This window comes from Melanaphis sacchari, unplaced genomic scaffold (assembly GCF_002803265.2).
Source record: "Melanaphis sacchari strain LSU unplaced genomic scaffold, SCAv2.0 Contig132_pilon_pilon, whole genome shotgun sequence".
NCBI lineage: Eukaryota > Metazoa > Arthropoda > Insecta > Hemiptera > Aphididae > Melanaphis > Melanaphis sacchari.
The window spans coordinates 602,644-628,341 of NW_020270545.1; the positions used below are offsets into that span (position 1 = coordinate 602,644).

The 25,698-nt window shown below is 26.6% G+C and overlaps 1 protein-coding gene across 1 annotated transcript; it reads left to right on the forward strand.

The window, feature by feature from the left end:
- Positions 1-385: 385 nt before the first annotated feature.
- LOC112591349 (dynein light chain 1, axonemal-like) lies at positions 386-24,903 on the forward strand. Its single transcript, XM_025335135.1, has 4 exons — positions 386-2,009; positions 24,090-24,241; positions 24,448-24,740; positions 24,797-24,903. The coding sequence occupies exons 1-4, from the start codon at positions 1,905-1,907 to the stop codon at positions 24,901-24,903; spliced, it is 657 nt and encodes a 218-aa protein (XP_025190920.1). The 5' UTR covers positions 386-1,904.
- The last annotated feature ends 795 nt before the right edge of the window (positions 24,904-25,698 follow it).

The following is a 25,698-nucleotide window of genomic DNA, read 5'->3' on the forward strand; positions in this document are numbered from 1 at the left end:
TCTTGATCTAATACGTATACCAACATTGTGTTTAGGGCAGTTAATTTATATTTGTATTGTATAATTAAAAAAAAAAAAAGTCAGCTAAAAACTAATTGGTTTTGCTAAATCTCTAATTTTATGTTTTATGTTGTATACTTTTGCATATAATTTAGGTTCTATTTTGTTTTTAGATGCTTATTTCCTTACTTTTTTCAATAACATTTATCTAAACAACAATTAGTTCCTATCATAGGACCCAAATCCTATCTCATTTGATTGTTTGCGACTGCAAAAGTAAGAACATTGTGTATTATATATTTTTTTAACCTATTCGCTATAAAATCTAATTCTTGATATTAAAAATAAATAATAATAATTAATAAAATTTTACAAAACTAAACAGATAAATAAGAAACAACAATTACTAATTTTTAACCACAAATATTGTATAATATGAAACTGTGAGAAGAAGGGTTATGGTTAACATTGAAATTACCAGAAAAATATAAAATAAATAAAAATTTCTTTTATAGCTTAATTAAAAGTAAGAGTAGAAAATTAATTATTTGAATATTCATTGACAATACTGTTTATATCCTATTTACTAAAGATTAGAATTTAGTAATTACTGTGGGCACAGAGACAAAGCATTTTTTCATTGATAATGAAATTATACTGCCTATCTTAAGCAATGTTGGATTGAATAATTTAAATACTAAGTCTTCATAAAATGTAAAAATAAATGTTATTTTTAGAATTCTTTTTGAAAACTAACAATTACTTAATTTCAGAAATTTGCATAATCAATTGCATATTATGAACAAATCATGTGTGGGTGGTTTCTTAAAAATTATTTAACAAACTCATAATAATTGATTTTTTGACTACATTTTAGTGAACCATTAAATTTATTGTTTGTCTTGCTACTCGGCATTAGACTTATGTTTTGTAACTTTTTTTAATCCTTGATTAAGTTAATGAGGTATGTTTCACTATCAGAATATTTTATTTTTTTTACGACATCATCATTATCGTTTTTATTATGAGGATGATAAATAATATATTTTTGAGTTTTGCAGTCCAAGCACTTTCACATTTCAAACGTTGGTAGTAAAAATGATAAAAAAATAATATTCAAAATTTAAACTTGAGATAGGTACACATTGCAATATTGCATGCACAGTGTGCACCTTGTATATTTTTTTTATCTCCTTTCATATTTGTATTTTAGTAACTCCAACAAATAATCGATTAAGAGTATGTTAATTTTTAGTTGTTCTGTATTTATTTCAATTAAAATTGTTTATATTATTTACAAAAATTCTTATCTCATCACCATTACCACCTATTGACTATCTAATGTTTAAGTTTAAACATAACGTTATTACATTTTTAAACATTTATTAAACTCACATAAGTGTTTATTAATTCTAGGGATTTGTACAGGCATTTTTGATGAGATTTAGGATACCCACCTATCTACTGGTTTGTATGAAAAGCATACCAAAATAATTACTTACAAGTTACAATCCATCATGTCGATGCGTTGTTCGTTTGGTCGTCTAAATGATTCCCCCTTAATAAATGCCTAGATAAAGGCTCCTTAAATGCGGAAAGAATAAAAAATGCTTTATCTGTTCTATTGAATTATTGTAATGGATTTGTTACATTATTTTACTGTTATAATATTTGAGATAGTGTTATATCGGCCTAATAGATAGCGTTGCTCATACCATTTTACGTTAATTAAATACAACGTATCTACTATATTATTGTTTTAATCAGTGCATTTTATACGTGAGTGTAGGTACTCATAGACAAAGAAATGTTTCGATACTTTTAAAAGCTTTGATCGATGTCTTGTTGAATTCACAACCGAGTAAATAATACGTCGGTAAAGGTATTTTATATCTACTTACCTTATGTCTTATTTTTTTTCAAAAACAATGTTTTTAGCGAAAATTGACGACTCGGATATGAAAGTCTCTCATTGGTCATTTGGATTATGTCATATAATATTTATACGTGTAAGTAATGAATATTTTGAGCATATAATATTATAATATCGTTGTAGTTATATTTTAATTAAAATTACAAATATAATACGGTGTACGCCACAAAAGTTGATCATCACGTTCCCATTTGATAAAGTTTTTTTTTAACTTGTCGTGATTGATTTTTTGTTTTTAAAAATTTAAATCATTCTCGTGGCGACCGTTGACCATGAAACATTGTTCGCCACTATATTGTTCAATAATTTCGAAATTACTCAAACAATTCTGCTCCGATTTTTATCATTTAAAAACGTATTTCTCGTTAAAAGTGATCTACAACCAAATCAAGCACAACGACATCCAACCGAAGCGGCTCCGGCTTCTAACTCTGGTAACTTTAAACAAATTAATTAGGTACCTCTATTTAATTGTAATCGTTATCTACGGCGGACGCACTCGGCCGTCCGTCCCGTTAATCGACGTTCGATTGCGCAACGCACTCAATAAGCGATAAACCACCATGTCATCACAAAAATCTAAAACTGTCGTATCTCCACTTATCATTTCTAAAGCACGTATACAGAGCGTGCCAAATAGATCGCCTAATCAATCTTTAAATTCTGATCCCAGCGATGGCTGGATTACCCCCACTCCAGAAAAACGCACTATTACTTCTCCATCCACCCCAACCTCAAGACCGCAAGCTACAAAAAAAGTATTTGTTACTCAAAATCGATTTTCCTTATTTTCGGATACGATCGATGCATCCGAAAACAATCCAGAACCCGAAAAAATGGAGCAAGAACCTGAGCACTTAGAAAACTCTTCCGCACCTATCAAACCTCCACCACCTATTTTTATTAGTGTGGTTAATGATTACAAGGCCTTCTGTGACAACATTAAGCAACTTACGAATGGTGAACCCTTCGTATGTAAAAGTTCCATAAAAGGCATAAAACTCTCTACAAGCTCACCAGATTCGTATCGTTCAGTCATTAAATTTTTACAATCTAATAAAGCTGCTTTTCACACTTATCAACTAAAACAAGACAGATCCTTCAGAATAGTTATCAGAAATCTTCACCACTCTACACCAATCAAAGAAATAGAGAAAGAACTCGTAGCTCTCGGGCACATGCCTCGTAACATCACAAATGTTTTACATAGAACCACGAAACAACCTCTCCCGCTCTTTTTCGTCGATTTGGAGCCTGATATCAACAACAAAGATGTCTTTAAAATTGACCACCTTTACTATACTAAGATAAAAATTGAAGAGCCCCGACCAAACAACCAACCAATCCAATGTCTCCGTTGCCAAGGCTTCGGCCATACAAAATCATACTGCAACCACCCGCCAAAGTGTGTACGCTGTGGAGACTCTCACGCGTCTGAAAGCTGTGTAAAACCGGCTGACCAACCAGCAACATGCGCACTATGTAGTGGTGCCCACCCAGCCAATTACAGAGGATGCCCTGTGTTCAAAAAAATTCAAGCTGTCCACCATCTCAAGAGGTCAAACCTAACTCAAGCTAACCTGAAAGAAATACCCTCTATTGTAAAATTCACTAATGTAAACACTACTTCCAATATGAACACCCAACCCAAAAAATCTTATGCTCAAGCTACAACAACCGATTTACCGAGGCAAGACATCCCCACCAACGCATCCCAAAATCCCGACCACTTAGCCCACCAAATGGCGCTTTTTCTCCAAAACTTCCAATCCACCATTAATCCACTGATCTCTCTACTCACTACTCTCATTGAAAAACTAATTTTGTCTAATGACAAATAGACAAAATAATATTCCTCACTCTATCTCAATCCTTCAATGGAATGCCAATGGACTAGTGCGTCAAAAAAACGAACTTCATGCCTTCCTCTCTATAAAATCCATTGATATTTTACTCATCTGTGAAACACACCTGACACCAAACTCTTCCTTTAACATTCCTGGCTATACCACATATCAATGTAACCATCCCGATGGCTCTTCCCACGCGGGTTCTGCAATATTATTAAAGTCAAATATCAAACATACCCCTCTTCCCCCATATCAAAATAACGTCATACAGTCCACTAACATCTCCCTAACACTAAATCATATTCCTACCACTATCTCATCGACTTACATCCGTCCAGGCACTAAATTAAATCCCAATGATTTCGAGCTCTTCTTTAATTCCCTCGGTACTCACTTCCTGGTAGGTGGGGACTACAACGCCAAACATCCCCAGTGGGGTTTTAGTCAACCTAATACTAGAGGTCGAACCCTCAACAGATTTATCCTCGATCACAATCTTAAAATAATATCTCCTCCCCACCCTACATATTGGCCCTCACATGTCAATAGACGTCCCGACGTTCTAGACTTTTTTATCACTACGCTCCCTAGCCACATAAAGTACACTATTACCAATTCCTCAGACCTCTCTTCTGACCATACACCAATATTACTCACTCTAAACGATACTTCAACTGCTACAAAAAATCACCCAACTATCACTCCGGGTAAAACAAACTGGAAAAAATTTAATCAAACTATAGAAAATGCCATCACCCTCAACATTTCCTTAAAGAACCCATCTGACGTAGATACTGCAGTACACTCCTTCACAAATATCTTACAACATGCTGCACTTGATGCTTCTAAAAACAACTCACCCACCACCCACACAACCAATGTTTTACCCTTACACATAATACAACTCATTACAGAAAAGCGTCGAGCCCGCCGTATATGGCAAAGAACACACTTGCCGAGTGACAAAAAGTATTTCAACACTCTCAATAACTCCTTAAAAAATATTCTTCGAAAACATAATTCTGACAAATTTCACAACTACTTGGAATCTCTCTCTAATACAGACAACTCTCTTTGGAAAGCCACTAAAAATATCCTAAAGGAAAAAAGTAAAATACCCCCCCCTACGGTACCCCGACAACTCCCTAGCCTCGTCAAATCTTGACAAAGCAAACTTATTTGCATCAGATCTTGAAAATAGATTCTCACCACATCCAAACTTTCTCAATAGAAGCCACTACTCTAATATTGAAGCATCACTTCTAAACACTCTCCCAATGTGTCTCCCTACAAAACATACCTCCCCTTCTGAAGTCCTAAATATCATTAAAAACTTAAAAAATAATAAATCCCCAGGCCACGACCTGATAACTAATACTATTGCTAAATACCTGCCTAAGAAAGCAATCCTTCTTCTCACTTATATTTACAATAGCATTCTTCGTCTATCCTATATCCCTCCCACCTGGAAACACTCAGTTATCATCCTAATATACAAGCCAGGAAAACCTCCTGACCAACCCTCCTCATATAGGCCTATTAGCTTACTTCCTACCTTCTCAAAAATTTTAGAAAAAATCATATTAAAAAGAATTTATCCGATACTTAACGAGAAACAAAGTATTCCAAACGCTCAATTCGGCTTTAGGAGTAAACACTCATCTCTTCACCAACTTCACAGACTAATCGACACTATTGCTTCATCTCTGGAACAAAAAAAATTTTGTTCTGGGGTTTTTCTTGATGTTGCTCAGGCGTTTGACCGGGTCTGGCATGAAGGACTTCTATTCAAATTATTATTTTTACCCACTCCGTTATTCCTCTTACTCAAATCCTTCCTATCAAACCGTACCTTTTCGGTAAGATGTGAAGACGAAACTTCTGATCCACATCCTATTAAAGCAGGCGTCCCTCAAGGCAGTATTCTTTCCCCGACTCTCTATAATATATATACAGCAGATCTACCACAATCTATCAACACTACTCTAGCTACCTTTGCCGATGACACAGCCATAATATCAACCAACTCCGAAATAGCCACCACTACAAACAACCTCCAAGACCACCTAACCCAACTACAAGATTGGTTCAGCTTATGGAAAATTAAAATTAATGAAAATAAATCCACTCACATCACTTTTACACTCAGGCCTACAACAATTCCTCCAGTCTACATAAATAACCAAACAATTCCCATTGTCGACTCCGTTAAATACTTAGGACTCGTTCTCGACAAAAGACTAACTTGGGCAAATCACATCAAAGCTAAAAGAATTTCCCTTAACCTCAGGCTTCACAAATTAAGACCACTTCTTCGATCCAAAATCTCCTTAAATAACAAAACACTTATTTATAAACAAATATTACGTCCAGCAATGACTTACGGAATTCAACTGTGGGGTACCACTAAAAATTCAAACCTAATCAAATTCCAAGCGTTCCAATCAATATCTCTGCGTGTCCTCTCTAATGCTCCCTGGTACGTCAGCAACCGCACCCTACATCATGATCTTAACATACCATCAATATCCACTCTTGCCTCTTATCATTATAACAAATTTCATAAAAATACCTTTAACCATCCAAACCCACTCATATCTAAACTTTCTTCTTGCACAATACCTGATAACCCCCCTCGACGCCTCAAACGCAAATGGCCGCGTGATCTACTAAATAATGCCTAGTGCTATTATTATAAAGTTACCTCCCCACAAAGTTTAAATTGGAAGTAGTGTCATTGGACACTCCCTTCCCTCAAGATTTTCAAGTCCTGTAATATTCATATCATCATATTTACTTATTATATAAATTGTATATAGATTGTAAATATTCTTAAATAAATAAAAAAAAAAAAAAAAATAAAAAAAAAAAAAAAAAAAAATTTAAATATAATAAACTCTGATTAACTGAGGAAGATATTGAATTGTTGTTCAATTATGTATTAATTAGGTAATCAATATGTGTGATGTACTGTACTTAGTGTTGTTTATCATACTATTTTTTTTTTTTTTTTTATGTTGAAAGAATATGTTTAAAAGTTCAACTTTATATAAAATTAAAATTAAGCCATTGAAACGTTTTGAATGGTTTATAATTAACTAAGACCATCGACACTTTTAAGTTATCTTACCTCCCAAAGACGTATTTTTCCATATCTTAAAACATCTCAAGTATAGATTCTTTTTTTTTGTATAATTTTATCAAAAAAACAATTCATTAACTCACACAAAAAATAAATTCAAGCTTGTATAATGTTGGATACTTCGTCTTACTATTTATTATCAATTATTATATTCCTACCTGCATTTAATTGGCATGAGTAGTAGTGTTACTGTTATAGGTATGCCTATTTAATATTCTGAAATCAAAAATTGCACGTAAAAAATACGGATTCATCAATACCATAATTAATTTTTACGCATCACTGCAGATTTCAGATAATAAATCGTTCTTTTCTTATTCCGTGTCATCGAACAAAAAGAAAAAAAATTGTTTACTTTAAAATTAAATTGTTCGAAACGATAGTTTACTGAAAGGTGTTAAGTCATTGGAAATTCTTCGAACAATTTCAGGAGCTTATTTAAAAAACACGTTTACTTGTATAGGTACCTAATAAATATTATAATCATAAGATTGTATGAATAGAAATACCACGCAACTTACAGGCGGAACGTGTTCTTGATTGTAAAGCGTATATACCTATTGTTTGTTATTAAGATCAATATAAGTATAAAAAAGGTGGGAAAGTGGGTACCACTACTCTGCTGTACACGATGCGTAGAATGGGAGTGGATCAGTATTATGGGTGTGTTTTGAAATTTGAATTCAATGATATATTAATGTATACGAAAAACGATTCTGAGGTAGAGATAGTTTGTGATCTTATTTTACTTAGTAGGTACGTTTCATGATTTTTTTTTTGAAATTACCATTAAAATCATTTATTTTATTTTTAGTATTGCAGTAGGTTTGTTTAATTTTTTCTAAAAAATATTTATTAAAATTCAATAATTTAATATTTAAATAAATGTATTTAATAAATATATATTTATATTGTATTAAATAATTCTTATTAAGTCATGACTTAATAAGTAATAAACTAATAATACATTACTATAAATTTATCTTAAAATAGAGTGAATAGATTTGAAGTATAAATAGATAATATCTTAATATTAATCTATATATTTTGAAAATTTTATTGCATATAGTAAAATTTATGATGCATTATGCATAAAAGTTTTAATTCCGTACGAATAATGTTTGTGATTGATAACAAAATAATTAATATCGTTAAAGTTCGTGATTTCGTCCAAAATTAAACTATAAATATATATAAACAATAATTATTGTGTTTAAACATTTTTTTTTTTTTTATTATAAATTCTAGTGAGAAATATTTACAAGAGAAATCGTATTAAGTTTTCATACTTTAGCTATAAATATAAAAGGAACTCTTATTCCTATCAAGATTTCTTATTCACAATGTTTTTAAAATTATACAATGAATATAAATTGACAATATAGACATTTTGTGAAAATTTCAAGTATTTATGGTTATTTATTATTTAATTATAACAAAAAACAAAAATCGTTTTGAAAGTAATAGTTATTATACAGGCGAATATATAATATTATATTGTCATAATAATTTTAATTTCAAACAATTACTAAAATTTATTTGATTTTTCAGTTAATATTTTTTTTTATAAAGATTGTAAATTTGTAAAATGTTAAAAGAACTTAAACTAACTACTTTGTGAAAATTTCATTTTTCTACGGTTATTCGTTTTTGAAATACCTATCATAAAATAAAGAAATATATCTTGTTAAAAATTGGTTTAGGCCGTTTAGGGTATAAAAAAATTTTTCCTTAATTTTTTTTAGTTTTTTCCAACTATTAAAATAAATACTGTACACTTTTTGACTTGTAACCCTCTAGAGCAGTGGTTCTCAAACTTTTTAGGACTGCGACCCAAAGTTTTTTCCAAAAATCTATCGTGACCCCAATAGTTTTACATTTAAAAAATCAAAAAAGTAATTTCAAAAAACAAATATTTTTAATTCTTATTTACTACTTTATAATAATAATAATATTAATAATTTTAATAATATACTTATAATAATAATATAATACTACTTCTCGCGACCCCCAACAATTGACTCACAGTCATTGACTCTACTTCTCGCGACCCACAGTTTGAGAAACGCTGCGGCATAGAGTACTATAATTTGATCCAATTGCTGTCAAAAATCTACTTAAATTGAAAATCGGAACATTTTTAGTTTTTATTGCATTAAAAGGTAATGACAGAAAAAAAAACACACATGATTGTTAAGTTTAATATATTCATCGCTCCGCTTAGAATTTAAAATAATAATTGTAAGAAAATTATATGATGTACTTTGAAGTAGGTTGGTTTCGAGGGAGGAACAATTCTATTTTTTTGAGATTGAGCTTAATATATCATATTGTATATGATCAATCGTATTTATTATTTATATTTAATAATACTTATGTGGTTAAATCCAAAAGTAGGTTGATGACTGGTAAATATATATACAAATTAATCCTATTTGTTAATAATTATAATTTGTTTATTTTGGACTTTTTTTTGTTTTACCTCAATAAAAGTATACATAAAAATATAAGTACTATGTACCTAATAAAAATATATTAGCTATTTTATAAGTTAAATTATCTGTGCTAAAAAGTATATAAAAAGTAATTTTAATGTTTTAACTATTTTTTCCTATAGGTATAACTGTACAAAAATGTCTTGCAATTATTAGAATGCGCTTGAGTGTATTCGATTTTTGCATAATGCAATGGTGAAATTATAATTATACGAGAATTTGAGTATTTGATAGTGTTTAAAAACAATATTAAATGATCATATTAAGACGTCCTCTAATTTGCATTACGTTCTATTCATTATACAAAAACAGAATTTAATATAATGGTTAGGTTATTCGCCGGCGTGTATTTTAATTGAATCGTGTATCGTACTACTCTACACGTTGCCGATTAAAACAGTACATACAAAAACAGTATTCAATTAATACATTGTTGTACGGTTTGGGCGTATATTAGTTGATAGATATTCACAATTTTCGAATTGTGGTAGATTGCATTACATGTGAGTTTACCGTAAATCGCGGTCGACGTAGGTACATCGAATGATGCGTATCGCGTGTAAGTGTATAACCGGATATAATAGTTATTAAGTAAAACTTATATAATTTGACGATAACGTGTAGTTTCGATGGATGCTCATAAGTCATAAAGCGTATGTATACTGTATAGACTATAGAGTTATAGAAACAAATAGTTTAAACCATTCTATTATATACATTTTAACATTCGTATCAGTACCTATGTATATGTATTACGTAGACATATAGTGTTGATACTTAATTATAATTAAAATATAATTACTATATAAATATAAATACTTATATTTTATCTTATTTAAATTAATATCGTTTAAGTCGTAAACGGTTTGTCATAGTAAAACAAATTTCTATCCAAATGAATAGTCTAAGAATACAAAATGCAGAAAATTATGTATCCGTTTATAATTTATAACTATTAATGATTTAATTTTTATGAAATAGGCAATTAAACAGTTAAAATATCAATTCGAAGACAAAACCCGTTAATGTTATTTAATGAATTTATGTTTTGTTCAGGGCCAGTGCAAGAGCAGTGTAACCGGTGTATCTGTATAGGGCTCTGCGCAAATGTAGAGCCCAGCAGAAGCGGAGCTCACTCTAGAAAACTGAAAAAACTGAAAAATAAATCATTAATGATTAAATATTATAATCTAGAAAATATAATAACATTACGTTTTTAAAATTACAGTTGAAATAATAGTTTAAAAATATCCTAGAGAAAACTTAGGTCTACCCGGGGTTCGTGGCTCTCGCCTATCTTCACGTGGACAGTATTTTAGTGATGTGCGCTATAGTAACGAACCACTGAGGAACGGTTGGTTCGGTATTCGCTTTACCTTCTTGGGTCGCTTATGAACCACCGGAATTGAGCCCTAACCTTTTCGATTAGCCGAGGTAGGTTCCTCCATCATGAGGAGCACCATATCCGAGCAATAAGCCGGTTCGGCGTATGATAAGGGCTCCTATTTCCCGTGGTACTGACTTGTCTTAAGTTGACGTTAGCCAACCTGCCACTATTTTATTTCCTCAACCGGCTAGTGGTGGGCCTGATCCTAGAGAACAGTATTGATGTAGATACTGTATTTAAATTAACATTGGTTATTGACATAATGACATGTTAAACTAAATTAAATTATATAACATTTATAGTAATAATGTGTTTGATAGTATCGTTTTATTTGAATTCAAAAAAAAAAAAAAAGAGTAAAGAGTATATATTATACATTAATTATTGTGTATTATATTGTTTAAAATATTTTGCACGGGGCTCTGTAATTATTTGTAGCATCAGCCCTGGGCCTCTGTCAAACAGAACGCGTTATTCACGCGCACGAAAGCAGTATTAACGTCGCGTTAAGGATCGTCGAGTTGTATTCAATTACACAAATTATATTGGCTGTCAAACATAGCTCGTCAGCGGCGCTGAAACGCGACGTTGTACAAAATTACAAAATCACGCGACGATAATACCGCGTTCTGTTTGACAGAGCCTTTAGAAATATTCAACAAAGTATCTTGATTACGTACGTATACGTATTGTTATTGAAAGTTTATGTGTTATGCTGTCGGTGCACCATGTAGTGTACAACACGTTTTTGATTACCTCTAAGTAATTTTACGATGTTTAAGTATTTTTAAAATTGAGTTGCGTGGGGTTAAAATCGTGAATTTTAAATGGTTATGAAATTGTTAATTTGATCCAGTAAGTTATATTTGTTCAAATTTACTAGATCTAAAATCGTTAAAATAATAAAATAATAGAATTGTAAACAGAATATAATAATATCATTATACTTGATAAATAAACGACCAGTATAACGCTATACTCGTATATATTATATTATTAACAAAGTTAATTAAGTATTTTCCTCTCTTCTTTATTATATTTTCCTTTTCATTTATTGATGAGTCGCATCTTTCGCCCTTTATTTATTGTTAAATGTATAGTCTCACTTTCTATAATTAGTTCGAACTATAATTATTAATGTCGTGTTGTATCTTCAATATTATTGTTTATCCGTTTATTTCGTTTTCTTGCTATAAGCTTCCTTTCTGATATTATTTCAAAGAATATAAACATAAAAATTAGAACGTTTGTAAATTATATATATATATATGGATTATAATCATATATTGTTTGAAAATTTTAAGAATAGTAGTAGAAAAACTACTTGCTTATTACTTCCTAATTAGTGTTTAAGCGTTATTTCATTGGAAAAACGTTATAAACTTATCCTCTGACAGTCTGACCCAGACTGGATTTAAGCGTAGGCTATATATACTATACCTAGCCTATGAGCCCGCACTACAATAGGGCCTTCACCACACATCACACATTTTAAGACAAATAAAGTATGAAGATATTATAATTTATTTATTTCATACGGAGTAAACTCCATTTACAAAAAAAAAATTACAGCAGTCAAACGTATGTTATATATCAGTATACAAAATTAAAACATTGTAATAATTAATATCTAAATAACAATAAGACATGACAACAAATAAACAAAAATAATCCACATATTGGTGTAATAATCAATTACATTAATAAGCCTATTATTAAATTATATTTAAAATTCATAACCTTATTGATAGAACACATATAATTTAGAGGTACCTATTAGGTAATTAATAATTTAAAGTAATTCGTAATTAAAAGTTAGTATAAATATTAGACAATGTTTATACATTTAATGCTGAGTTTATGTTATTTATTGAACAATAAAATAAATCTAACTTAATAGTTAATACTAAATTTCTAGCTATCATTAAAGTGTTAGTTGGGGAAAAAAATAAATATTTGGCTTTAACATTATTATGATAAAAAATGTATTTTTAATTCTTGAGTTTTTATAATTTATTTTAAAATTTATTTTTTCCAGTAATTAAGGGCATCAATACAAAGTTTAGACGTAAATCGCTCAGAGTTTAGATCTTTAAACCTAATTATTATTACTTATTATGTAATATTAGGTATATTATTTTGTTAATTTAATTACTACCGTAGCAATATTAATAAATATTTTTGAATATCCTAATTACCATATGGTAATTGAATCTACACTTCAATACTATATTTTAAATGTTATTTTTTTCAGGCAAAAAACTAGAAGTTAGAAAGTTACACTACACTCGATTTTGGGAAGAAAATTATTTGAAAATATTTTAAAAGTGGCTTAGTCTCTTTATTTGAGCATAATATTCCTTTCCATTTTCTAAAATTCCTCTGTTAGGGTCTACTCCACAGTTGAGCTTAGGGGCCTACAAATCCTAAATTCGGCCTTGCTTCTGACAATTATTTTTTATGCCTTGATTAGTAATTTCTTTTATTATATCTACATTTTTTTTTTTGAGTATATGTGTTAAATATGACTGGAAATAGCATACATTTCTGTCTAACTTTTTTATTTATTAGTTCTAATAGTTCTTTATAACTTTTGTTAGTATTTTAGAGACATTTGATAGCAGGCTATTAGTATGGAATTCTTCATATTTTTTTGGTGTTGCTATTTCTCGGATAAGGTTAATCATATATTAAGATTTTTATGTAATCCCATATGGCAGTCAACTTGCGTCATAAGTATCTTTAATAATTTGTTGAAATAATTTATTTTTATCTTTTTCTCATTACTCTTTTCATATTTTTACTTATATTTCATCAATTTCTAGTATTTCTACTACTGTCTTTTTCTTTAATGCTTTATCAAACCATTCTCTCTCATAACAGCATTATTTTTTGCCCTTCCTCCACAGTTTTCTCTTTTTTGCTTGTTATATTTTCCTTAAGTATTTTTCTCTTGTATGCTCCTCCTGAAGACATTATTTTGTATACTGATAATGTCAATATTTTAAAATTTACAAGGTATTATGATTTTTATTGCTAGAAAGTTATATTTCCGTATGCGTTCTACCGCCGGAGTACACGCAACCGAATGATTTGATATGCACTCTACCGTTCAAAATCAACTAAAGTAAAGGAAAAATGCGTTTTGTTTTCTTATCAATTGAGTAGTTTGGCATTCTTTTATATACTTATTATATTTTTTCGTATTACTATATATTTTTTATTTTCTTTAATAATTTTTCACATCGGTGACCCCTGTTCCATTTAAAAAATTAGAATACCTTATCAAAAAGAGATTTGTTTTTAAAAGAAGCAATAAAGTTTAAATTTATGAATAATTCTATAATTTTTTTATTTGTTAATAACAAAATTTTAAAAATAAACATGAAATTTTTTGTATATTGTTCGTATTATAAAATTAAATTTTAGTGTTTTTTATTATTACATCCTCATAAATTTTAAAATAATTAGATTTGTTTAAATTTTATTTAATCAAGAATCATTTACCACCAGTTTAGAGCAAAATACTCTATGATTATAATATGTTTTAAGTTTAAAAAGGTAGCATGATTAATAATTAATAATTTCTATAAAAACGCATTCATTTTCATATTAAGTAGGTACTGTATTAAAGGATTAAGAGTTAAGATATTGTTTTATATTAACATACATATTATTTGACTATGAAAAGACTAGTTATTAGAATAAATTATACCACGTAAGTCATTGTTAATTTTGCATAGCTTTATCATGGATCCAAAAAATCTTAAGCATAAATAAGAAATTTTTTTTTATAGACATTTTAAATTTAAATTTGAATAAAATAAGATAATTAAATGAACAATTACAATTTTAATTATTTCATAGTAATTCAAAAATATTATTTATGATGATTTGAAAATTGTATTTATATATTATTATGTTAATTTATAATATATACAATGACATTTTCTAAACATTTAGATTAGTTTTAACCTATTGGCTATTTATATCACGAACCTATAATATACATATATTCACTCCGTTCTATTACTATTGTTATATATTATAAAACAATGATAATATTTCGATATTTTATCGTGTTCTACAACGAGTTTAACGTTATACTCTGCAGTATCGTTTTAGTCGAGGCTTAGACTGCATTGATCGCATCAGTAACTACCTAAAATTATAGTATCAAGAAGTGTACATGCCGCAGAGTAAAGATTATAAAAGGTTACTCTAATTAAGTCGGGTTCACAACTACGTCGTCTATCGCGCACTATACAAAAGTCGAGCTCACTCCAACATTATAATATATTAAGATTTAAGGTAATCATGTTTAATAATATATATTGTGTAATAATGTCATAAACCTAAATCGTTCTGCATAATACTAATATTTAACTTAGGTTTCTTAACGAAATCGATAAATATGTTGCGTGATCTGCATCGTTTTCGCATAATATGGATTGTATGCGTTATGATCGCCACTGCTAAACCACTGTATTCCATTTCTTAATGACCACCCGACTTGCTGTGCAAGAGAACTATGTTATATTATTATATTACATAATTGTAATCTATATATGCGTGTTTGGCATCGTAATTTAAAATGAGGGGAGGTTCAAGAGGCTAGGATTTTAACATTGAAGTTGAAAATGCGTGGTAGGTATTTGAAACGGGAAATTTACATATGAATTAATTGCTAATTTTCAAGGAATGTTCATACATTCGGAGTTTGTGGACGCTATTGACCCATCATTAAAAAGTTATAGAGTAAACGATCGAATTATACATTGGATGCTTTAATGTATATTGTGTTGAGAAGAGTTGGGGAGGGGGGGTAGTTTTTTGCAAATGATTTAGAAAAACATTACACTATGATCTATGAATACAATATTATCTTGTAGCATGTTCACATTGTTTAAATTTTTTTAACTAATATGATATTCCAATGCAATTGATTAAATTTAGCGTAAACTTAGTTAATTTTCCATGTTGATGTAGTAAAATACATAGAAAATATAAAACACTTTAGTATAATGACACTTTTTTGATAAAAATAATATATTTATATCTGTTTTTTTTGACGTGTCAAACTTTGGGTAATATACAAAAAATATTTTATTTTAAAACTTTCTATTACAAAAGTCACAACCAATAAAATATGTAAATGTGTTCTTCCGTAATTCTATAGCTGATGTTATAGCTACAATATAGTCATCTAATCCAACCTAAAGCAAGCTTTAGAGGTATTATTCTACTCATCATAAAATTTTGAACTATTTATGTAGAGATTTTTCGATCCCAGATGGGCTGTAGTTTATCCTAAACAGTGAAATAGACCAATGAGAATGTGTAGATAATTCGTGTATGATTTTTCGGAGATTTAAACTTTTCTACTGAATTCTCTTATTGTTATAGTATCAATTCTAGTTTTTAAACATATCCTAAACACGTTTAACATATTATGTAAATGTATAAACATTAAGAATATGCCAAATTGAATTTTTTTCTTTTCTTGTCAAACCACGGATTAAAACGAAACTATAATACCTATTTGTAGTTATATTACAAAAAGATGATTTGGTTAAGAACGTCATTTTCACTATTAATAATTATTTATATGATTGTACTGTGTTAAGTAAGATGTCATAATAAGATTTGTAAGTTGTAAATAATTGTCAAACTAAGAATAAATAAATAAATCAACAATAGTTTAACATTAGACGTAATCAGATTTATATAATATTTATTTACAACTATTCATATGGTCTGTTATATTCACTAGCTATTTAAATAATGCAACTACATAACTATTGTCAATATAAATTCATTGTTATAAAATTAACTAGATAAAAATAAAGCATGACGTGCAATAGAATATAAGCTGCGTGGATGTTTTTCCTTGAAAATATTAACTATCATTTAGTGACTAGTTTTAAAAATTAATTTTCTATCATAAATATTCTATTGGTAGATATATTTTACTAATGCTAACCCGTCCTTATCGAACTAAGCATATTTGTTTTATATATTCTCAAAGTACATGAAGCAAAAGCTATGGAGTTTTTTGTACCATCAAGAAATGTATGAGATAATACTACTCTTATTATATCTACAGGACTAGCGTTACTCCCATTTAGTTCACAGTTATACAGTTATTCAGTTTAGAACTATTATTAATATATAAGTAGATAATTTGATAACATAGAATCTTCAATAAAGCTAAATTATGGGTTTTACTCCAAACAAATAATTTATACTGAGTATCTAAGCAGTATATGGCTCCTGCATATTAGATTTAAGAATATTTTAATTTCTAGTGTATTGCAAGGTGATGAATTTCACCTTACGAATATGCACCACTTTTTTTATAACACGATAACCTTGAAAAGTTAAGTTTCATAGTTTTAAAAAATTACATTTTTTTAAAAATTAAGTTCATTCAGTACCAACTAACTTTGATTAAACCATTATAACCTGTGTTCTATTTATATTTATTTTTCCTAATATTATTATGTAATCACAGGATTAACCCATACCTAATATAACTAAATAACTTTTATATTTCTCATTTAAATTTTTCTGGTATGAAATTAACTCCAGAGTCCAGAGTAACCTTTTAAATAAGTTTAAGCATCAAGATCTTGAGATGGTAGTTACATCTTTTACTTTTTATTAGTGAATAGCAATTTTTGATATCCCCACCATAAATTAAGAGTGTAAAACAACGTATCGCCCTCAAAAAATTCCTTAAATCACTCACCTTATGTATTGGGTAATTATAAACTTCTAAAAATGCATTTTAAGTATCAATTATTTTTAAATTAAAACAGAAAAATAATGACGTACATTAATGATTTACATTAATTGGTTATCTCTTTTTATGATTTCATGTGTGTCATTTATCAACGTAGGGTGTTATTCAAATGACATTTTATTTAGATGATTATTTAGATAATAATTGTATTCGAATAATTTTTGGTTATTTTATTTGAATAAACATGATTGATAATTAAAATAAAAACGCATATTAAAAATAATAACTGGCATTGTATTTTAAGTTATACAATTGTAAATCGTATTTTATTCGAAATAAATTCAAAAATATTATTTATAAAACAATTTATTATATATCAATAGAAAAAAGAATTAGATATGTATTTTTTAATCATATTTTAATAATAATAATAATTTAACAATATTATGATATGAATAATATTTAATAATTATTAATTAATAATAATATTTCGTAATAATTACAACAATAATAAAAAGTATCGAACTATTAAATAATAATAACAAAAATTAGAATAAAAAATAAAACCGAAAACTATTCAAATAATTATCTTTGAAATTTAGTCGAATAATATTTTATTTGAGTAACTATAGTTGAAAATTATTCGAATTATTATCTAGATAAAATTCTGCACAGCTCTGGCACTTATAAATTACTATCAAATTTATTTTATTTTTTTTATAGGTTCAACATCGTGAGCTCTAGTGATCAGTATTAATGCTATTTAAGTATTAATTTATTGTCATAGGTTTTGGATAGCTCAAATGAATTATATTATTATTGCATTGGTATATTATATTTAATTTATGGTTTTTTCCGTTCATCAAAGAAATGTATGAGATCAAATAATATATTAAAAATACCTTATACGAGGTGAATAGCTAATGAAATATACATCTTTATTAACATATTTTACTTTGATCTTTGAACAATCGTGTTTAAAACTATATTTTCCCTGATCAAAAAGTCAAATATTCAAAAATAGTTCAAAATTTTTAAGAAATTAACAGTTTTTCTTTGAGAGAGCCAAAAATCCATTAAACTTTAGCTATGGTCTTAAAACTTACGTAATATAAATATAAATAAATTCAAATTAGTAATAATTTTGTTCATTTTTAATATATGAGTTAAGTAGGATTGAAACCTATACAAACATTACAAACACGTGTACCTAACGTTTAATTGTGTAGTATATTCATTTACATATTGCTTAAAATAAATCAAACATATCATTTTTATGAACCAGTTGTAATTCTACGAACAGTAATAATTTATAATTATATTTTATTTAATTAATTTCAATAAAACAATTAATTAAGAATGCCTGACGCTTTATATGTATAGGGAATTTAGATATAATACTGTTTATCCAAAACTAAGAAATAATTAGATAGTTTTTTTAAAAAGTAAAATATTATGATCATATTTTTACAAACAAATAACAATAAAAAATTTGTATGTTTTTTTGCATTAAAAAACTTTTTACTTAGTTTATAGGTTTGTTGTTAATTTGATTTATTCAAAATGCATGATGTGTCATTAAAACTGATAATTACATTGTTTTTATAGTTTTAAATAACTTTTTAAAATGAGAAATTCAATTTAAATAATAATATCTATTTGTCTTTAATTCTCAATTGAAAGGAGCTATACATGACATTTTTTTAAAACTTTCATATCATCAATAAATCAAAACAATCAAAATTATTATTAAAAGTAATAACTCCCTCATTTTACCTTTTATATAAAGTTATTCTCCTATATAATCCAATTCAGTTGGTTATTTAAAGAGTTCATGTTTGTTTAAATATAAATAAAATATGAAAGAACATTTATAAAAATTTATTTGAAAAAAAAATACTTCACTACTATGTGTAGAAACATTACCAATTATTAATTTCATTAATATTCAAATTATTCGTTTACCAAGTTCATTAATTGGCACCATTATATCAATACCGATATGAATATTATAAAAAAATAAAATTTAAATGCATATTCATTAAATTTTAAGTACATAAATAAATAAGGTTATTTAAGTTAATAAATTATATATAATAATTAGTGCTTTTGACGAAATTCAACATAATTCATAGTCAAAGTTTATGTCATAAAATATTTAAAATCTTATCACCCGTATTATTGTATACACTTTCTTATTAAACTCAAATGTTATAAATTATAACACACGAGTAAATGTGTGACAACATATCATTATTATCTAATTTATTTAGTTATTAATTTTATTTTTATCAATATGTTAAATACAAATACCAAAAATTATGTGTTAAATATATTTGTCTTGAGCGTATTGTTTAACGTTTCATGTGTTGATTTTATTTAGGGTAAGTCATAGATAAAAAAAATAGCTTATGAGTTATGAGTTTTTATTAGATTCATATAATGGTAAATTTCATAAGCGAAACTAGTTTTGTGTTGTCAATATAACAATTTTTAAGCTAACACAAGATACATAAAATAACAAATAATAAAAGACGATAATAATAAATTATGTGTATTAAGGAATAACTTTTACTAATTGTGTACACACTTTTATCGTTTTAGAAGTTAGAAATTTGTAATAGCTGTACATATTTTTGAATGAATTATGTTTTATTGTTAATTGCTTTTTTAAATATTTTATAGGTATTTTAGTGAATGTAATTTATAGTACATTTACCGTGTTAAATGTGTTTTAGGTATACTGCAAGTAGCTATAATAGTGATTAGTAACGAAAAGCATATCTTTGGCCTTCAAATTTCGTGCGTCTATCATAACATTTTTAATTTTTCATGCTTATTATATTTAATAGTTATATTTATTTTCCACTAGTATTTTATTTTATTCACAATATGAAAAAATGATTGAAGTTAATTGCAAATGACAATTTTTACAATGTTACCAATAATTTTTTATTTGAAATGTGAGAAATAAAAATAAAAAAACCTTCTAGAAGATGATTATTCAGTGTAAGTATTATAATTTGAACAATATAATGAAAATGTTCAATACATTATTTTGAACGAAAATAATGTAAAATTACAAATAACTTTATTATTCAGTAGTTGTATCATTATATAAGTAATTGAAAATACATTAATTGCCTTTGAACTTTAAATGAATATATAATGATATGTAATAAGGTATAGAATTAATGTAAATATCTACTTTATCCAATTATCAAAATTTAAGCTTACACTTAATCTATTATTATAATACCCTTTGTCTTTGATCTTAATAAAAAATTTGATATTTTGATAATTATAATTGAGAATATTTATTGTAACCTAAAATTTGAATTTATCAATTATTATCTTAAAATTATAAACTTAATTACATCTTAATCATTTACATTTTTTTAATCTATGAAATTGTATTTTTTAATAATTCTTTTGCATACAAAATTACTATAGGTACACATATTATTTTTACCTAATGTAATTCTATGAAAATAAAATACTTAAATGACGTTTTTATTTCATGATACATTTAGACCCTACAAATATAATATATTTAAATAAAAATTAATTTATTAAAATTTTTGTAATATTCATTTTTTGACGAGAACTTACACAAAGATAATAATATTTTGTATTTAATATAATAATGATTTTTATTAATAAATAAGTAATTGAATATCATAATTACTATTGAATACAGTATTTAAACATATAAATAACGTTCTACGCGTTTTTAAAAGATAAAAATATATTTTCTTATTCTTAGTGTACAAATCATATAATTCATAAAATTATTTATATAAGATTCTGAGTAGAGCAATGAATGTATTGATTTTTCAATGACGGTTTTTTTTTATGACTATTATAATTTATAAGTGGTTAAAAAATTATTTCGATTATCAACTTTGAGAGTGGTTTTGGATAAAAATTGGATCAAGTTTGTATTTTTAAGGTCAATATTAAATTATTTTCAGGAGAAACAAACAAAAACTTAAGGTAAGACGGGCATTTTTACACAAATTTAGTTTTTTACAAAATCGATTTTGTATTTTTAGTATGATTTAGAAACAAATAATCATAGTTATTGAAATTTTTATGAAATTTTATATAATAATTTTCTATATATGATTTAATTTAAAAATATTTTTAGTTTTTACTCTTTTTGAGTTATTCATAAGACATTTTCTAGTTGTTTTTTTTTTATAACTGTCGATAAAAAATTATTCACAAGGTAAAAATGTTTGAAAATTTCATACAAGATTTCTTATAAGTTGATTTTACATACATATTAGAATATTTAAAATATTTATAGTTATAATTTAGTTTTATAAGCAATTGAAATTAAAATTGTGATAAAATTCTTTGAGATCATGGAAATTTGAAAATCATTTTACAGTTGAAAATCAATCACGAAATTTCTTATACGTAATTTTAATGAAACCAACAAGTTTTAAAAAGAAATAAAAATATATTTTTTTTTATAAATATTTATCGATGAAATTTTTTATTTAAACTATAAATAACGATATTCATTATTTTGTTATGATTCAAAAATACTATTTGTGATTGTAACTTTTACGAATATTATTATATTTTATATACACAATGAAATTTTCAAGTGTCGTGTTTTCGAAAAAAATTAATTAAACGAGCCGTAATATAAATAGTTTAATAACAATATCAAAAAACATAACATGAAATATACTTAATTATATAGGCTGATAGACCGTTTTCACTCAGAATATTTTTTTCGTATACCATGAATTACTGTTTAATGTTTATAATATATATTAAATTGAATTAAAATTTAACACGTCTATTATTGTGACCTTTTCGAGTTCTCGACACTTACCACACAGTCAGAATAATATTCACATTTTTCGATTTGAATATTATCCTCAAAACCAAGTTCTATATTTTATACGTTTCTAATATTTAAAATTAATTGTATTAATAATATATATTTTTTTTATTTTACCTTATACTTTATTATTGTAATTATAATAATGACAAAAAATTAAAACATAATAATATGTCATAAAAAATTACTTATATATTATATATTAATATAAATTTGATACTAAAAATGAATAGGATTTTCCGTATGTTTTTAAATGTTTGTTAAATTTTTTAGATGCATATTTAATCGATACGGTTATTTACGATTTAGTATTTGAGTGATTTTAAGCTCTACAAAGTAAGCTGAGCTCTATTTGGAATAGTTTTTTCTTGTAAACAATATCAAGAGTCCAATACATGGTTTTTGTATCCCATTTCACTTCTTTTTCAATTGAAATAATAATATTTGTATTTCAAGAGCTTCCTAAGTGTATAGTTATTTAAAATTAGATCTTAAAGTCATCTCAGATTTAACCCTGAGATAATATTGTTTAATGGAATTATTAATAAATTACTGATGATTCGAAGTTGTCTAAAACCTAGTGTAACTATTTATACATATGCACTAAATTTATGAAGTCCTCTTTGTTTTTTAATGAAATTTACAAAATTACTATTGTATTCCTTAAAGTTTGTTTGATATGCCATGTTAGAGCAATCAATAAAAATCAACTAATAATAAAATTAAATAAATGTAATATAAATAACTTATGATTAATAACATAATACTATGTACATAGGATTTACGAATGTTTATATGTTAAAAATTGTACTTTTTAAATCCAATTATTAATGTAACATATTATAAAGTATACAAGCTATTAGAGTATAAGACTCAGTAGTTGAAAACCTCTTTCAATAGTAATTATATAATAACAAAAAATGTAGTATAAATTAGTATAAATCAGTAATAATATTATCTCAAGTGGCTTGGCGTGGCGCGTTGGCTGCTACCAGTCGCGGAATGCGACTGAGAGTAAGTAACGGCCACAGCTACTAGCTCTCGGATGGGTAACCACCTGAGATCATAGTGGTTAAAAATCTTGCCACACATACACGTGCTTGCTATCAACCGTAACAATCGTAAAAAAAAACAATCTACCGTACCAACCTTACCCCTACCACAAAATAAAAAAAGAATCCCAATGGCCCTATGTTGCCGCGGGATAAAAAAAAAATAAAATATTATCTCAAATTACTCATGAAAATACATTCAATTTAAGACAATTGTGTGATAAATAATATTATTTCTGAACAAATTTATTAAATTAAAAATTTGGATATTATTAACTGATTACAAAATATTTTGTACCTAATATGAATAAGTTTTTAATTATTTTGCCAATGGTTTTTTACATACTTGCAATGCATATTTAAAAATAAAGCAAATTTAGAATTTGTGGTTTTAGTTGAAATAAATGAAAATATTTACAATAACATATCATATGTTAGGTAGGTATACAATATAACCATAACAACCAAAATTATAACTAAACAAAATTGTAATATAGTAGTATGCAACTATTAGAAAACATAATATTGTAATTATTAGAGGAATGGGAGTGAGTATCAGAACTCAGAAGTATTATTTTGATAATTTTATTAATATTGAAAAAATTACATCAAAATATTTTGTAGGATTTAAAGGCGACTACAATTAAAGAAGCATTACTCAAATGGCAAGAAATAAACAAAGAACCACTTGCAGAAGCCGTATATGTCGGCTTGCAATTTCAATGGCCACCAATTGAAAAGATGGATGCTAACCTATCAGTTTTAAAGAATTGCGAGTAAATTAAATTAAAAAAAAAAGAAATAGTTATTTATTTTAACGAGTTATTAATTTGTTAAGCCATTGGTGTGTTTATGATTTGTTTTTGAACTGAACATGACGTTTATACTTAATATATGTGTATAGTTAAGTTTTAAATATTTAGAATAGATAATTTTCAATTTATATTTTTGCTAGTATGTATATTTTGGTGTTTTTTTGTAGAAAATTATCATTGAGCACAAATTGTATTGAAAAAATAAATGGTCTTGACACTTTAAAAAACTTAAAAATATTATCATTGTCTCGGAATAACTTGAAAAATTTTAATGGAATAGAAAAATTGGCTGATACTTTAGAAGAATTATGGATATCGTATAATTATATTGAAAAAACGAAAGGTATTATGGGCATGAAGAAACTGAAAGTATTATATATGAGTAATAATTTAATCGATAGTTGGAGTGAAGTGCAAAAACTATCAAAATTAGAAAATCTTCACGAACTAGTATTGACTGGTAAAGATTTTTTTTAATATTTATACTTCTTATGGTTAAAATAAATTTTTTTTTAGGTAATCCCATACAAGAGTCTATGGAAGAACAGGATTGGCGTACTGAATGCATTAAGAGACTAACACAAATATCAATATTAGATGGAATTCCTATAATAAGAGAATAATAATCATCAATATTTTTATTTAATGCAATGTTTGTTCCAAAAAATATCAAATTAAATATATTATTATACCACAGAAAACCCGTTTTTATATAATTGAATTATATAAAAAAAAAAAAATCAAATACTCATTTACTCAAATCAGTTCGAGTTATCGAGTTAGGTATGTACCGTGTTTTGGCAGGGATGTATTTTAATATTTATATTTTTTTTCTATAATAAAGCCTATTGTGTTTTTATCACTTGCACATTTTAAAATATTTGTATGTTGTTAGATTTTTATTGGAGTATATTATTTTAGTAATAAAAACATGTATATTGTTCATTACTATTATAATTTGTTTGTACTTATCATAAAATTATTTTATTTTTTTGTAATTTGTCGTTTAATATGACATATTTTCATCATATGTGTAAATGTAAAATATCGAGAAGCACATTCCAAAATGTTCACTACTAAGTATTCTAATATATTCTAATTATTGTTTTATAATCATCTTAATTTTTAAATAGGTATATTTATTGATGAATTTAATAAATTTACATTAATGGAGTACGATTAAAAATTTAAATTTAGTGATAAGCTATACTAATAAATTATTATATAAAAGTTACATTCATAATATTATGCTATTTTACAGAGAGGCTCATTGAAAGCAAATAATTAACTTTAAGGGATTGGAGAGTATATGAGATGTGACTTGTATTAAATACAAAAATATATCAAAAAATAAATATATTATTATAAGAGTGAATGGTCTTTAATTTAATTTTATACTATTTCATATTACGTAGTCG